This window comes from Barbus barbus (genome assembly GCF_936440315.1).
Source record: "Barbus barbus genome assembly, chromosome: 21".
NCBI classification, from domain to species: Eukaryota; Metazoa; Chordata; class Actinopteri; order Cypriniformes; family Cyprinidae; genus Barbus; species Barbus barbus.
Genome location: NC_136749.1, coordinates 22,345,755 through 22,360,368, shown reverse-complemented (window position 1 = coordinate 22,360,368; position 14,614 = coordinate 22,345,755). Strand labels below are relative to the sequence as shown.

The 14,614-nt window shown below is 36.6% G+C and overlaps 1 protein-coding gene across 1 annotated transcript; it reads right to left on the bottom strand.

Moving 5' to 3' along the window:
- Positions 1-144: 144 nt before the first annotated feature.
- Positions 145-3,709, bottom strand: mrap2a (melanocortin 2 receptor accessory protein 2a). Its single transcript, XM_079445469.1, has 3 exons — positions 3,261-3,709; positions 2,395-2,494; positions 145-1,305 (listed from the first exon to the last, which is right to left on the bottom strand). Exons 1-3 carry the CDS (start codon positions 3,376-3,378, stop codon positions 879-881), a joined length of 645 nt encoding a protein of 214 aa, XP_079301595.1. The 5' UTR covers positions 3,379-3,709; the 3' UTR covers positions 145-878.
- Positions 3,710-14,614: the final 10,905 nt, after the last annotated feature.

Sequence of the window (14,614 nt, the reverse complement as noted above, 5' to 3'; positions counted from 1 at the left end):
TCTGTTCTCTATATTGGTCCCTCAAAGTACGTCTATTTGATTTTACACCTGTTTTATCAACTGTCAGATGAAAAGTCAGGTTAAAGAGTAATAACAAGCTGTATCGTGAGCTTTCTTTCAGGTGTGGATTTATGTGAAAGTTTCACGAGGGGAAGCTTTACACTGAATTTTATTGGCATATAGGTGTTCAATAAAACGGGAGACAGAACTGAAGTATTCAATTGCTCCGGCAGCTTAGACAGCTGTTTTCAGACAATTACAGAGAGTTAGTATGCAAGTATACTGCAGATATTTTGCAGAAAGCCACTGATTCTGTTGACAGGTGCAGACATCGAGCTATTTTCTACTCAGGCATTTGCTCGCACAAGGCCAGAAAACCAGGCAATTTGCTGCAATTTTGCCATTAGGCTACACAAGTAAAATGCTGCATAAAGCATCTTCCTACTGCACATCAAGAGATTTTTTTGAATCATGCTGAAATGAAGTATGAACCAATAAGGCATTGCAATCTACTGGAATGTCTTCCTACAACCGGAAACAACATCCTTGTCCTTGATTTCATTGTCTTTCTTTAAGTATCTGGCATTTTCTCCCAACAGTCTTTTAGCATGCTGTTGCTGCTGTCAGGAACATATTCGCCAAATCCCATACGTGCATTCTCACCTTTTTTTAATCTAGACAATTTTTTTTTTTATCTGACCTCATGAGTCACTGTAGACCCCAGATGTCAGAAAATAGCTCAGCCTTAAAGCGTGCGCTGCAAAAGCAGTGCTTTTGAAGCAAAACACCATCACTCTTCACTTTTAGAGATCACAGGCTGAGTTGAAGACAATAATGGAGCCATAATGAGTGAAAAAGGCCATCTTTAAACTGGTGATTTAGTCAATGATATGATGGGTACAGCGTGGACGGGCCTCCTCCATTATGATCGGTGGATCGCCCAGTAGTAAATCTTCATCCCCCAATGCAGAGTTCAGTTCTGAGTTCACAAAGTTGGGGATGTTAAAATGCGCCAAGAGCGCCGCCTCTCGTTCTGCCCTGTTGTCCATGACCATGCTTTGCAGGACTAGGCCAACCGTTTCCACCTGGTCTCTAGAGTCGCCTCTGCCTGTATGTCCATGGGTGGCACCAGCAGTGGCCCTGCCTCCTTCTCGCTCTTCTTCGTTTATGTAACAGTGAAATAAAGACCGGGATTCTTCCAGCAATGGGCGAGAGAGACTTGTTCGGGTGTCTGCCTCACGTTGGCGGCCCAGACCCTCGGCGCAGCTTGTGAGACGCATTCGTTTCTCATAAGGCTCCGCGGCCCTGTGGGATTGAGACAGGAGCATTGAACTCAAAGCCTCATCACCAGGTTTAAACAGCTTTATTTCCTTTTTGTAATAGAAGTGAAATGAGCACCGGTGCTTCTGGAGTGTGGGAGTACCCTCATCTTATATTCTATCCTCATTCTGTGTGTGTGTGTGTGTGTGTGTGTGTGTGTGTGTGTGTGTGTGTGTGGGAAGACGTATTCCTATCCTCTCTTTTCAATGATCTTGAGTGTAAGAGGTTTCTGTTGGTCTGTGTTAATGGATGACTCACATCTATAGAGCAGTTTAATTAAAAGAGCATTAAACAGACTGTCAGCCAGGCCCCTGAGCTTCCCAACTGCTCCATTACACCAGAGGCTAGGGACTAATAGTGCTGTACTATTATAACTAAGTGTACTTACATACAATAAACGCCCTTAGAATTATTTGCCCAATACATTTGAATGTAGAAAGAGGGCATTATTGGGCATTAATTTGCTTTTAAATTAATTCTGGTTGGTTACCAGAACACAGACAGAGATAATTGTTGTGTTTGTGTATGTGCATGCATATGGGTGCATTTGTGCGCATTAATAAACATGAGCATGCGACAAGACAGATGAAAGGATAGATTGGATTAAAACAGAATGAAATGATTGTCGAAGTGAAGGTTTATGAAGGTTAAAGTTGCCAGACTTCATGCTAATTGGATCAAGATTTCAGATTGTTGTTGGTTTAATCAAAGTCTCCTGAAAAGAATCTTTGTTGGTCTAAAGAAGTGTTACATCGGAGACACGGGCCTAGCAAAGAGCTAATGAGAGTGAGGGAGGCCACAAACGCGGACACACACAGAGAGAGAGCTCTCTCTGAAACTAAGGATAATGAGGCAGCTAGGTGGCCAAAACGCAGGCAGCGTGAACCAGAAAAACCATGCTGAAACACTGGCTTGGTCCAGTACATCGTGATTGGGGTGCAGATATGAGAGAGATGAATTGACCTATTGGGAATTTACACTGTCTACACTTTTGTTTGGTCTGGTCTGTCCTTTCCTTGCCACAAAGTCTGATAAACAACTGGCATTTCACAGAATATTAAAATATCTACTTACTCTGGGTGTGGTGCTCCTGTTTTGGTCAGAAGAGTCAGAACAAAAAACATAAAAATGACAAAAACTGCAAGACCCACCCAAAAACCGATCACAATGGAATCTGCAGGAGGAAATAAAGCTGAAGTAAAAATGCAACTGATTTTTTTGTTCCAGTCTCTACTTGCATTACCCCAAATTACTTAAAATTTAAAAAAAAATAAAAATATGTGTGTGTGTGTGTGTGTGCATGTTTATGTGGTTTATGAGGACACAAATTTGTATAATGACATGGGTATGACAGAGGTATTACAATATGAAGGTGGTTTATGAGGACACTGCCTATTTCCCCGTAATTCAAAAGGCTTAAAAAACATACTAAATGGTGTTTTTTTTGGAAATCTAAAAATGCACAAAGTCTCCTGTGAGGGCTAAGTTTAGGTGTAGGGTTGGTGTAGGGCAATAGCACACACAGTTTGTTCAGTATAAAAACCATTACGCCTATGGAGAGTCCCCATAAACCACAAAAACCAACGTGTGTGTGTGTGTGTATATAAAATTATGTTTATGGTTTTTCGACAACCGTATTTCCTTTTTTAACTGACAAGGTTACTACATATTGCATATATAGATGACATGCAACTATTTATGTGCTTATTTATTTATATATATATATATATATATATATATATACACACAAACAAATACATATTTACAATGCCATAATATATAAATGCTACGTTTTAATGTCATAATAAACTAATTAATGTAGCTATAAACAATTATATTTACACATACATTTGCATAATTGTCTATTACAGTACTGTGTGCTGGACAAACTTTTGTTTTTCATTACACATTTTTAAAGACTAAATGCAGCAAACACTTACATCGATGTGCTTTGAGTCCCTCAAAAGACACAGGTTCTTCGTCGTCGTAGTATTCGTAGCTCCATTCATAATTGTGATTCGGTATACTAGTGCTGTTTAAATGCTGGAACCTCGGCATCTTCAATCACAGATCAAAACTAAGAGCGCTTACGGGAAAGAAACATCAGTTTCTTACAGCAGTCGGTGCTACAACACAATCATCTGCTGCATCCAGAGCTGAGAACGGAAGCAGCTGTTTTAACACCGATACTAACAACGAATTCATCCTTATCCTGCGAACATCTCACGTCTGCGTGCTCAAAGGAAAAAGTCAAAGACAAAAATGTGGTGTAAGTGGCCGTTCTGTAAGTAGCACCGCTACTCGTGAGGTCTCCTCGAGAGAACGTACTGAATATATGATGAGATCACGCATCTCTCTCCATCAGCTCGCGCGTGAGTGGAGAGATGTCACGCGCCGCGGGGGGCATCCGAGAGCGCTTCCTTCTTTCAATATTTTACAGCCAATGCTTTTTTTATTTTATTTTATTTTTTACATTTATAATATACGCTTAGTTACTCCAATTAATATTTTCGGTACAGCCTAGTTTTTATTTTTTATTTCTACCGTTTCTGTATGGGCAATAATCTAAGTCTTGGTTCAGTTGGTTGAAATAAAAAATCTATTACATTTACACTATTATTATCTAGCAAAACAGTAGGTTATAGCTCATTGAACATACTTTCGTTTGCGACAACAATGCCCAATTGTGTTACACTATCCTCTTATTGTAGCGCCGGTGTAAGAATGTCGGAGACTTCCGATTCATTCGCACGATATAGGTTAATGAATAGAAGAATAACAAAGTGCAGTAAACTTTAAAACAGTGTGTTACGAAATATTTGTTTGCAATTATGTACAGCTGGAAATAACAGTGAAATTGACACTCGAAGCCTCGCACATTTACGCCATAAACTTAAAAATAAGGTGGATATTGGGGGAGTTGTCACAATTAAACTATTTTAGACGTTTCAGCAGCATTTTAAAGAAATTTTAAACAATTAATGAAAAGGGAAAAACCAAAAATTCATCAAAAAATAAATATCAAATCATTGTTTTGGGCAAAAGAACTAGACATTAATTCATAATTTAACTTTTTTTTTTTTTCTTTTTTGCATAGGCTAATATCTAAACCTTTCACAAATGGATTCATATTGTAGTAGTGCTTAATACCAACCTCTTTTAACACAACTAGATAACCCATTTCTGTAATTTGAGTGATGTGCTGTTCCTGGGTCAGTTATTGATTATTGGAGATGCAAGGTCTGACCCCATCTCATCTCACTGAGACAAGAACAGTGAATACTGCAGTCTGCTCAGGAAACTGTCAGACATGTTCGTGTATATTTGTGAAGCAGTCAGACTGATGCTTAATGAGCAGCTTGAGCCCTGCCACCTGTCTAAATTAGACAAATTATATTTATGGTGTATGCTAATTATGCATGTCTGACATCTGGTAAAAAAAAAAAAAAAAGCTCAGAGGTCAGACATTTAGCTTTGTTTAAACTACACCCAATAATCAGTAATGCTTAGAGTTTGCAAAAAGCACATATATGCATGTCTCGCATTATTATTATTTATATATATATATATATATATATATATCAAAGACTATTTTTGTTATACTTAAAATAAACTTTTTAAAAAAATATTTTATTTCAGCTGGTTGCCAAGGCAACTTTTCTTATTTCATTTAGTTTATCTTATCTTACAAAAAAAAAAAAAAACACTGAAACAAAAATTAAAAACTGATACTAAAATAACCCTGCTATTCAATGCTTTTAGCCTCATCATTTTATAATTTTTTTTTCTGATAGATTGTTTATTTGCTTATTTTATTCAGTTTTTGTATATTAGTACCTCATTAAGAATTTGTGAAATATATAAATAAAGATTGCACTCAGAGCTGTTAATCATGCCAAGCAATTAGTAAAAACAACCATATATTATTTTATTTTTTTATTTCATCCTTTATGCAAAAGTGAAAATGATGGTTACAGTTTCATAAAAGCTTCTCGGATAATGATTGTTGGATAATTAATAGACCCAGTAAAGCCTCTAAAACAGCATAAAATCTGTGATCATTTCAAAACACATATAAAAAGTTCAACTGCCTTGAACAACACAGATACATTAGAAAGATTTTTATTTTTCCAAAGCTCCAGACTTTAATTCAGTGAAAATGTCACAACAAAGAGGATGTTCTGGTCTCATCGTTATCTTTGAAATATAAAACAAAACATGCAAGAAATTACTGTAACACTCTTAACTGACAGGTAGCACAATAATAAATTATCACACTGCTGTAGCTATTATGATATGCTAACAGTACAGAATGGTGCACCTAATAGAGATTTCATCAGTCTCTGTGATAGAAAGCTGTGACTAAATATAGATTGATTGATTTATGCATGATGAACAATGCATTTCTAAGAATATAACAGTCACTCCAGGCTGTGAATGTAATGTAAAGCATCATAGAGGAAAGATGAATAAGAGGCATCGAAAAAACTCACTTTTGTTTGGTCCATAGTTGATTTTCATGTTTGCTGGCAGATGTGCAGCACCAGCAGCCCTGCTAATATTCCATAGTGTCTATACACTGACACTGAGTCCTAAAAAGCAGCAAGCGTTCATTAAGCAGTCAGGTCATAAATTGAGACAGTTTGCTTTTTGATTTCCTATGTGGCCTGTGGCATTCTTGGTAAAACAAGCCATCAAAAAATTGCTTGTTCAAAAGATGTTCCTTTAAGTTTCTATAGACCTATTTTTGTTCTAGCATATCTTTGCATCTTTCCTCTCTTTTTCCCTTCCTTTTACGATTCTGCTTAATTATTCATTCTTTCACTTTATGCTATGACAATCATAGCCAATTTAGTTCTATTAATTTCAATTGTCACAAGCACCAAAAAATGAAGGTGGTTAATCAGGCTTTTAGAAATGAAATGCTTGTGGATAACATAACAATAGAGAGTTTATGCCATTATACCGTATTTCCTTGATTTTTAGTATCGTGGAGAATTTCGTACATCTCATAGTTAATACTTGGCGTGTCATCTGAAATGGAAACAACAAAACAGTTAAATTTATGATAATATACATTATTTTGCCATTATTTGCAACTATTGTTTTCTAGTCATTTGATTTTATGAATTTTCTGACTTGTCGCCATACCGAATGGATAGTTTGTTAAAACAGCATCTAAATAGCTATGGCTGTTGGTTAACATTATCCATAACTGCTATTAGATGAATCTCTGGAATACTCAATTCTGACTGGTCAAAAATTGCAGCATTCAGTGTTCAGATATTTCTTAATATCTGCTGTCGTCCTTTTTAAAGTCGTTTGTCAGTCCATCCGTCCAGTATTATGTATCTCATCACACCACAGACTGGCACTTTCAGATTGTATTAAAAATGTCCTCAGAAGACTTAAGGACAGCTGTCTGCTATGTGCTCACCAGTGCTCAAGAATAACATGGCAACTTACTGTAGAAATAGTCGTCGAATGTAGAGTTGTAGTCGTAATCTGGTGTTGGTGTCTCATCATCATAATCTTCAGCGCCTAATGTAGTACCTGAGAAGATTTGACAAACACATTTCTCTTTCATTGGTTATGAAGGTAATCTTGAGAAATGCTTTAATTCTTTGCAGTGCCTTTCTAATGTTTTTATGCAACAATAACCCTGTATGCAAGAGATAATATATGGTTAATCAAACATTACTGCCAAAAAAGATTTTAAAAAATCATACTAAATCAGTATCATTGAGATACTATTACAGTTTTATATTATAAATTACACTGTAAAAAAATGACTGTGAATTTAACGATAAAAGACTGTAAAAATGCTACAGTAAAAAACTTAAATGGTTAACGGTAAGTTCCCCTATATGCGATGAAAAACTGTATTTGCCATACCATGTAATTTTACGGTAGTATACAGTTTTTGAAAGTGGAAAAAGAACATATAATTTACAGTGAATAACCGTAAATTGACATTCCCAGAATTCCCTGTTACATTTCAAATTTTATGTTTTTTTGTTGTTGTTGAAATAACTATGTTTCTTCTTAGGTTTTTCTTATCGGTTTTGCACATTAGGGTTGTATGTTACACCTAATGTTGTTAAATTAATGTTTATTGCATTATTTCAGTTTCATGTGTGTTACCATGATGGCGTTTAATGTTTGTGTGAATGACACTGTGTCCTTTCTATATGTTAATACAGGTCCTTTTCAAAAAATTAGCATATTGTGATAAAGTTCATTATTTTCTGTAATGTACTGATAAACAACAGACTTTCATATATTTTAGATTCATTACAACACAACTGAAGTAGTTCAAGCCTTTTATTGTTTTAATATTGATGATTTTGGCATACAGCTCATGAAAACCCAAAATTCCCATCTCAAAAAATTAGCATATCATGAAAAGGTTCTCTAAACGAGCTATTAACCTAATCATCTGAATCAACTAATTAACTCTAAACACCTGCAAAAGATTCCTGAGGCTTTTAAAAACTCCCAGCCTGGTTCATTACTCAAAACCGCAATCATGGGTAAGACTGCCGACCTGACTGCTGTCCAGAAGGCCATCATTGACACCCTCAAGCAAGAGGGTAAGACACAGAAAGAAATTTCTGAACGAATAGGCTGTTCCCAGAGTGCTGTATCAAGGCACCTCAGTGGGAAGTCTGTGGGAAGGAAAAAGTGTGGCAGAAAACGAGCACAACGAGAAGAGGTGACCGGACCCTGAGGAAGATTGTGGAGAAGGACCGATTCCAGACCTTGGGGGACCTGCGGAAGCAGTGGACTGAGTCTGGAGTAGAAACATCCAGAGCCACCGTGTACAGGCGTGTGCAGGAAATGGGCTACAGGTGCCGCATTCCCCAGGCCACTTTTGAACCAGAAACAGCGGCAGAAGCGCCTGACCTGGGCTACAGAGAAGCAGCACTGGACTGTTGCTCAGTGGTCCAAAGTACTTTTTTCGGATGAAAGCAAATTTTGCATGTCATTCGGAAGTCAAGGTGCCAGAGTCTGGAGGAAGACTGGGGAGAGGGAAATGCCAAAATGCCTGAAGTCCAGTGTCAAGTACCCACAGTCAGTGATGCTGGTGTTGGTCCACTGTGTTTTATCAAGGGCAGGGTCAATGCAGCTAGCTATCAGGAAATTTTGGAGCACTTCATGCTTCCATCTGCTGAAAAGCTTTATGGAGATGAAGATTTCATTTTTCAGCACGACCTGGCACCTGCTCACAGTGCCAAAACCACTGGTAAATGGTTTACTGACCATGGTATTACTGTGCTCAATTGGCCTGCCAACTCTCCTGACCTGAACCCCATAGAGAATCTGTGGGATATTGTGAAGAGAAAGTTGAGAGACGCAAGACCCAACACTCTGGATGAGCTTAAGGCCGCTATCGAAGCATCCTGGGCCTCCATAACACCTCAGCAGTGCCACAGGCTGATTGCCTCCATGCCACGCCGCATTGAAGCAGTCATTTCTGCAAAAGGATTCCCGACCAAGTATTGAGTGCATAACTGAACATAATTATTTGAAGGTTGACTTTTTTTGTATTAAAAACACTTTTCTTTTATTGGTCGGATGAAATATGCTAATTTTTTGAGATAGGAATTTTGGGTTTTCATGAGCTGTATGCCAAAATCATCAATATTAAAACAATAAAAGGCTTGAACTACTTCAGTTGTGTTGTAATGAATCTAAAACATATGAAAGTCTAATGTTTATCAGTACATTACAGAAAATAATGAACTTTATCACAATATGCTAATTTTTTGAAAAGGACCTGTATTTAAAAGCTGCTTGTGATAGGCTTTGGTTCATCATGTGACTTTCTCATCGCCACCTGCTATTGGTGTTTATCAGTGTATTACAAAGGTTCAAAACACATTTCAGTACTTCAATAGGTTGGTATATTAACATTATATCAGTTAATGAAATTACAGTATTTAACTGTAAATTTAAGTTAAAACCGTAAAACCTAAAATGTTGCTACCTTATTTTTTACAGTAAAATTCTGGCAACCACAGCTGCCGTTTTTTACCGTACATTTTACGGCAATTTGTTTTACAGTGTAGCTTTATTAATTTATTTTTTACTTTATTTAGTTTTTACAGTTTTAATTTAAAAGTTTTATTATTTTTATATGAAGTTGAGATTTTTTATTTATTATGTCTATAGTTTTTATAAATGTATTATTTCAGGTTTAGCTTTACTACATCAAAATACACCAAATTTTGGCAACTAGCAAAATATTTGCTAAATATTTTTTTTATCAATACGCTATTTTTATATAATAACAATAAATGTAGCAAAGGCAAATGATAAAGTATAGAGTCATTGTAAAATGTATATCAATTTGCCTCTGAGAATGACTTCTCATACATGTTTAAATACAGAATGCCAAGACTGACTAATCAAAACAAGTATTCAGAGAGCCATGAAATTAAAATAAATACATCTTTAAATCATGTTATTGCCATTGTACATTTTTTTATTAAAACTATTTGGGTGTTGGGTAACTTTTATTCATTGTGTTGATATCACCTTTAGCTTCAGCCAAGAATGGAGAAGTTATGATTTCTCTATCCTGGGCCTGTGTTCATGTGATGCTATCTTGCATTCCAAAGAATGATATATACTCATAAGAAGACAGCACGACATCAACAGATGACAAAACAGCCAGATGTATTAGCCAAAGCTATATATGATTTCCAGGGCAGCAGCCTGTGGAGTCTAGGTCAACAACCGTTTTGACAATACTACGATTCAGTCAATAAGAATGTTTCTTTATGTATCAAGCAATATTTTGATATCAAACAATCTGTCAATAATTTCAATTTAAGAGACCATTATTCCTGTAAAGACAAATGCTGCCGTGTTTGAATGGGTTCTGTTGTAGTGACCTCAGGTGAACTGGACCTTCACAGGATCCAATAGAAGAGATCTCCTCATAGCATCTGTCCCATCAGAAACAAATGAGACTGGCCTTGGCAAACTGTCATTTTGGCAGGTTCATTTTTGCCTGCATTTTACAACAGGCAGAAACACGATCTAGATGTGCTCTAACCTTAAAGAAGATTAAAGAACTAATTTTTTTCCCCGATATTCCTATGCTGTCTTCCCTCCCTTTTGCTTTCTTTTGTTATTGAGACACACTACCTTGGGCTATAGTTTGTTGAGTGTAAGACGAAGCCAGTGTGGATATGTTTCTTCATGTTTTCTTGGTTAAATCGTAGGCCGTGCAATACACTGAAAGAGTTGTCATTGCAAAACTCAGCCTTTGTTTCACCTTTGAAAGCTTTTAAGCGGCTTTTAAAGGAAGAGTTCAACCATAAAAATAGCAACACTGTCATAATTTACTAACCCTCATGTTACTCCAAACCTGTTTGATTTTAACTTCACCATTTTATTTGATTTATTTTTACAAAACTTCTCCATCAGAAAGTCATAGGGGTTTGGAACAACAGGAGAGTAAGTAAACCATAAAAGTAATTTTTGGGTGAACTGTCCCTTTAAATATCATGTTTGTTATGCTTAGGCACTGTTGTTGAGTGCTGTTGGCATATTGGTTGCAGTGTTAAAGAACTGGATGTGCCAAGAACAGGACTAAAGCATTCTCAAATTCTTGCGTGATTCTTGAAGATGATGATAACGTTTGCAATATTGCGGTGGAAATTCCCTGCAAATGCCATCTATGTGAACAATGCCAGTCATGCCCCCCACCACAGATAAGGTCCAAAGCTGGCTCATTTCTGTTACCCCTCAGATGGGTATCAGCACAAGAAAAAAGATGATGAACTGTAGAATTGCAATTAAAATAAAAAAATATAAATAATTATTCATACACTACTGTTTAAAAGATTGGGGTTTCTTTTTTTTATCTTCTCAAGGCTGCATTTATTTGATCTAAAACACAGTAAAAACAGCAATATTGTGAAATATTATTACAATTTAAAATAACTGATTTCTATCTTAATATACTTTAAAATGTAATGTATTTCTGTGATGGCAAAGCTGAATTTTCAACAGCCATTACTGCAGTCTTCAGTGTCACGTGATCCTTCAGAAATCATTAATATGCTGATTTGGTGCTCAAGAAACATCTCTTATTATTATCGATGTTGATAACAGTTGTGCTGCTTAATATTTTTGTGGAAACTATGATCAATTTTGATGAATAGAACAACATTTATTTGAAGTATGTATTTTTTGTAACAATTTAAGTTTTTACTTTGACTTTTCATCCAACTTTTGAATGGTAGTATAAGCAAGCTTTGACAGCCATTGTTTCTATTGCAATGACTGTGTCCTGAAAATCAAAGTAAGCAGATCAACCTGAGTTCCTGAAATGTGACATTTCTGAGTAATAACTGTCACATGTTATAAGACTGTGTTGTCTAACCACTTTTTTTCAGTTGTCCTATCACATTATGTTCCTCAAATTGTCAAGAGATGCAGTATAACAGCATAAAAGCATTCTGACATTTCTTCGGTGGCCTACTTTTCTGCTAAATAAACCCAAGTAAGCTTAAGGCAAATCCATTCTCAGAGGAAAACAAATAAAGTGGAAGAACTATGAAGGGAAAAGCATTTCCAAGACACATTTTGCAGTGCAGAAGAAATGTACAGACATAATGGCATCCTATGGTATGTGTGAATGTCCTCTAGCTCTGTGACAGGTTAAGGGCAACAGTTTTGTACTTACCCCAGTTCAGGGGCAGCAGTAACGCCCCAGTCACCCAGAGAGAGAGCAGCCGTGTGAACATGCTGGAGGAGACAGAAGAACTGGCTGGGATCCTGACTGCTTGTCTTACTATCTATATGAGCGCATGCTGAAGTGAAAGGGAGTCAAGACTGGGGAGGGCTTGAGAGGGTTACAGGAAAACTTGTGACAGCATTGCTAGATTGGTCATTCATTTTCAGTTGCGTAACATTTCAAGCCAAAAGTATTAACATGTAAAAATGTATCTATGAGTAATTCTTTATAGCTGTCTTAAGGTTAAAATACTGCCCATTGCTTCAGTTTTTACTCTTTTTATTGTTCTTTACGAGTCTCGAGAGCTTTTGCACCACTAAAAGAATATGAAACCATGAGGTTTGTACACTGACAAATCCAAACACGCTCTAGACATTTATCTGTAGTTTCATCTTGACATTTTTCGCTTCATCTAAATTTCACACATTCATGGACTGAACGTTACTGTCTTAGCATAAACATAAGATTCACACGATTGAAATGAAAACAAAGGATCCTGGGAAGGTGAGAAGGCTCTAATCAAATGGCTTTTTAGCAAATATATTACTTTGTAAGGATTATTTCACCAATCTCTCACCACTTCTAAGGCCATTTCTGGTTTTTGTTTTTATTTTCTACTCTATTTCTAATAGGATTTCCATATATTTTTAATACAAGAAGATAGGGCCATTTTCTTATTCAAACAAGAAGAAGAAGTTAGCACACCACATCTGCAAAAGTAGAATGTTCTCGCCACAGGTGACGTTTTTCACATCCGCATTGAACTTTTGGTCTGTTGGATGTGTGTATTTTGATTGTAATCTCTGTGGGTTATTCTCTTATTCTCAATGTTGTCCGCATATCTGTTTTAGTTTCCAAATACAACTACTATATTGTAAAAATGCTTGTATATTCAAATATCCGGATGCAGTATATTGTTTTTGCTGTTCCAAGTTTCATAGCTGTGAACAGTTATGCGGTAAACCTGTTGGCCAACATCATTTGAGAAATTATTATGGGACAAGTTCTGACAAATATCTTGAAGTCACCACTTTCTCTTGGCAACCATAACTTCAAGTTTTGACAGATTTAATTTTAATAATGCAAAAAACCAAAGCCAGCCTGCTGACTGAAGGTTTCATATGGTGAGTCCATTTTGTTCCAGGTACCTTAACCCCCAGGACAGGATGCTGTTAAAGGAAAGGGAAAGGGAAGTGGTGCTCCATACTCGGAATTTGTGCTCTGCATTTAACCCATCCAAGTGCACACACAGTAGTGAACATACACCTGGAGCAGTGGGCAGCCAATGCTGCAGCGCCCAGAGAGCAGTTGGGGGTTCGGTGCCTTGCTCAAGGGTCTCACCTCAGTCCTGGTATTGAGGGTTGTGAGAGTGTTGGTTATTCACTCCCCCACCTACAATCCCTCCCGGACCTGAGACTCCGACCCACGACCTTCAGGTTACAAGTCCGACTCTCTGTCCATTAGGCCACGACTAAACCCTTATGCACAGTATTTAGTGTTAAATCAAAAATAATCAGGAGAAGTCGAATTCTAAGTGTCTAAGCCCATCATATGCCCTGAAGCCTAGCAGTCAGGTGCAAATAAAATCAAGTCTGTGTTGGCTGTCAAGGGTTAATCTTTTCACAAGATGGCGCTAAATACTACAATTTCAGAGCGAGCAGTCTGCAGCTTTTCCTTAATCCTTTCCTCAAGATTCCTTAAATGTTTTAATGAGACTTTTGAGGCTGAGAAAATAGGACAACAAAATTTAATAGATAAAAAAGATCGTTTAGACAAACTTTGATGTTGTCTTGAGAAAGCCTAATTAATTTAAAGCCTGAAAGTTTGTTGTAAAAGCTTGAAGTTTGAAATTGTTTTAAAGTAGATAGATTGTTGAAGTAGGCCTTCCTTGTAAAAACAACTGTTGGTAATCATTCATTGTACACACAGCAGTGGTTTATTTTTCCCTTTTTAATTTAATTGGCAAATTACTACTTTTTAATTTCAATATTACATATTTATACAAAAAATATGAATAGTACTGTATGTTGCTTTCTCCATAGCTGTCACACTTCTTGTTGGTGTTGACTAGCTAACTGTTTTCTGTAGCTTGTCCAACACTGTCTAATTGGTCATTTTTCTGTTTACTGGAGTAGTACAGCTTTGAAATACTTAAATTGCATGAAAAAAATGCAATAAAAACACTAAAAGTGGCAAATTTTAATTCATGACTGTTCATACAAATCTCTGTACTAACTTTGTACTTAAAATTCTTTAAAAACTAGCGCGGTTATAGGCCCGGTTTCACAAATGGTGCTTATCTTAAAGGGATAGTTCACCCAAAAATTTAAATTCTGTAATCATTTACTCACGCTCAAGTAGTTCGAAACCTGTATGAATGTCTTTGTTCTGCTGAACACAAAGGAAGATATTCTGAAGAATGTGGGAAACAGAGCAGTTCTGGGGCACCACTGACTTCCATAGTATTTTTTTTTTTTTTTTTTTTTTTTCCTACTATGGAAGTCAATGGTGCCCCAAAACAGCCTAGATACAAACTTTCTT

Coding starts and splice junctions, on each gene's coding strand:
- mrap2a (XM_079445469.1), bottom strand. CDS start 3,378: ATGCCGAGGTTCCAGCATTTAAACAGCACTAGTATACCGAATCACAAT. Junction 2,495..3,260: donor GGGACTCAAAGCACATCGAT/GTAAGTGTTTGC, acceptor TTCCTCCTGCAG/ATTCCATTGTGATCGGTTTT. Junction 1,306..2,394: donor ACAGGAGCACCACACCCAGA/GTAAGTAGATAT, acceptor TCAATCCCACAG/GGCCGCGGAGCCTTATGAGA.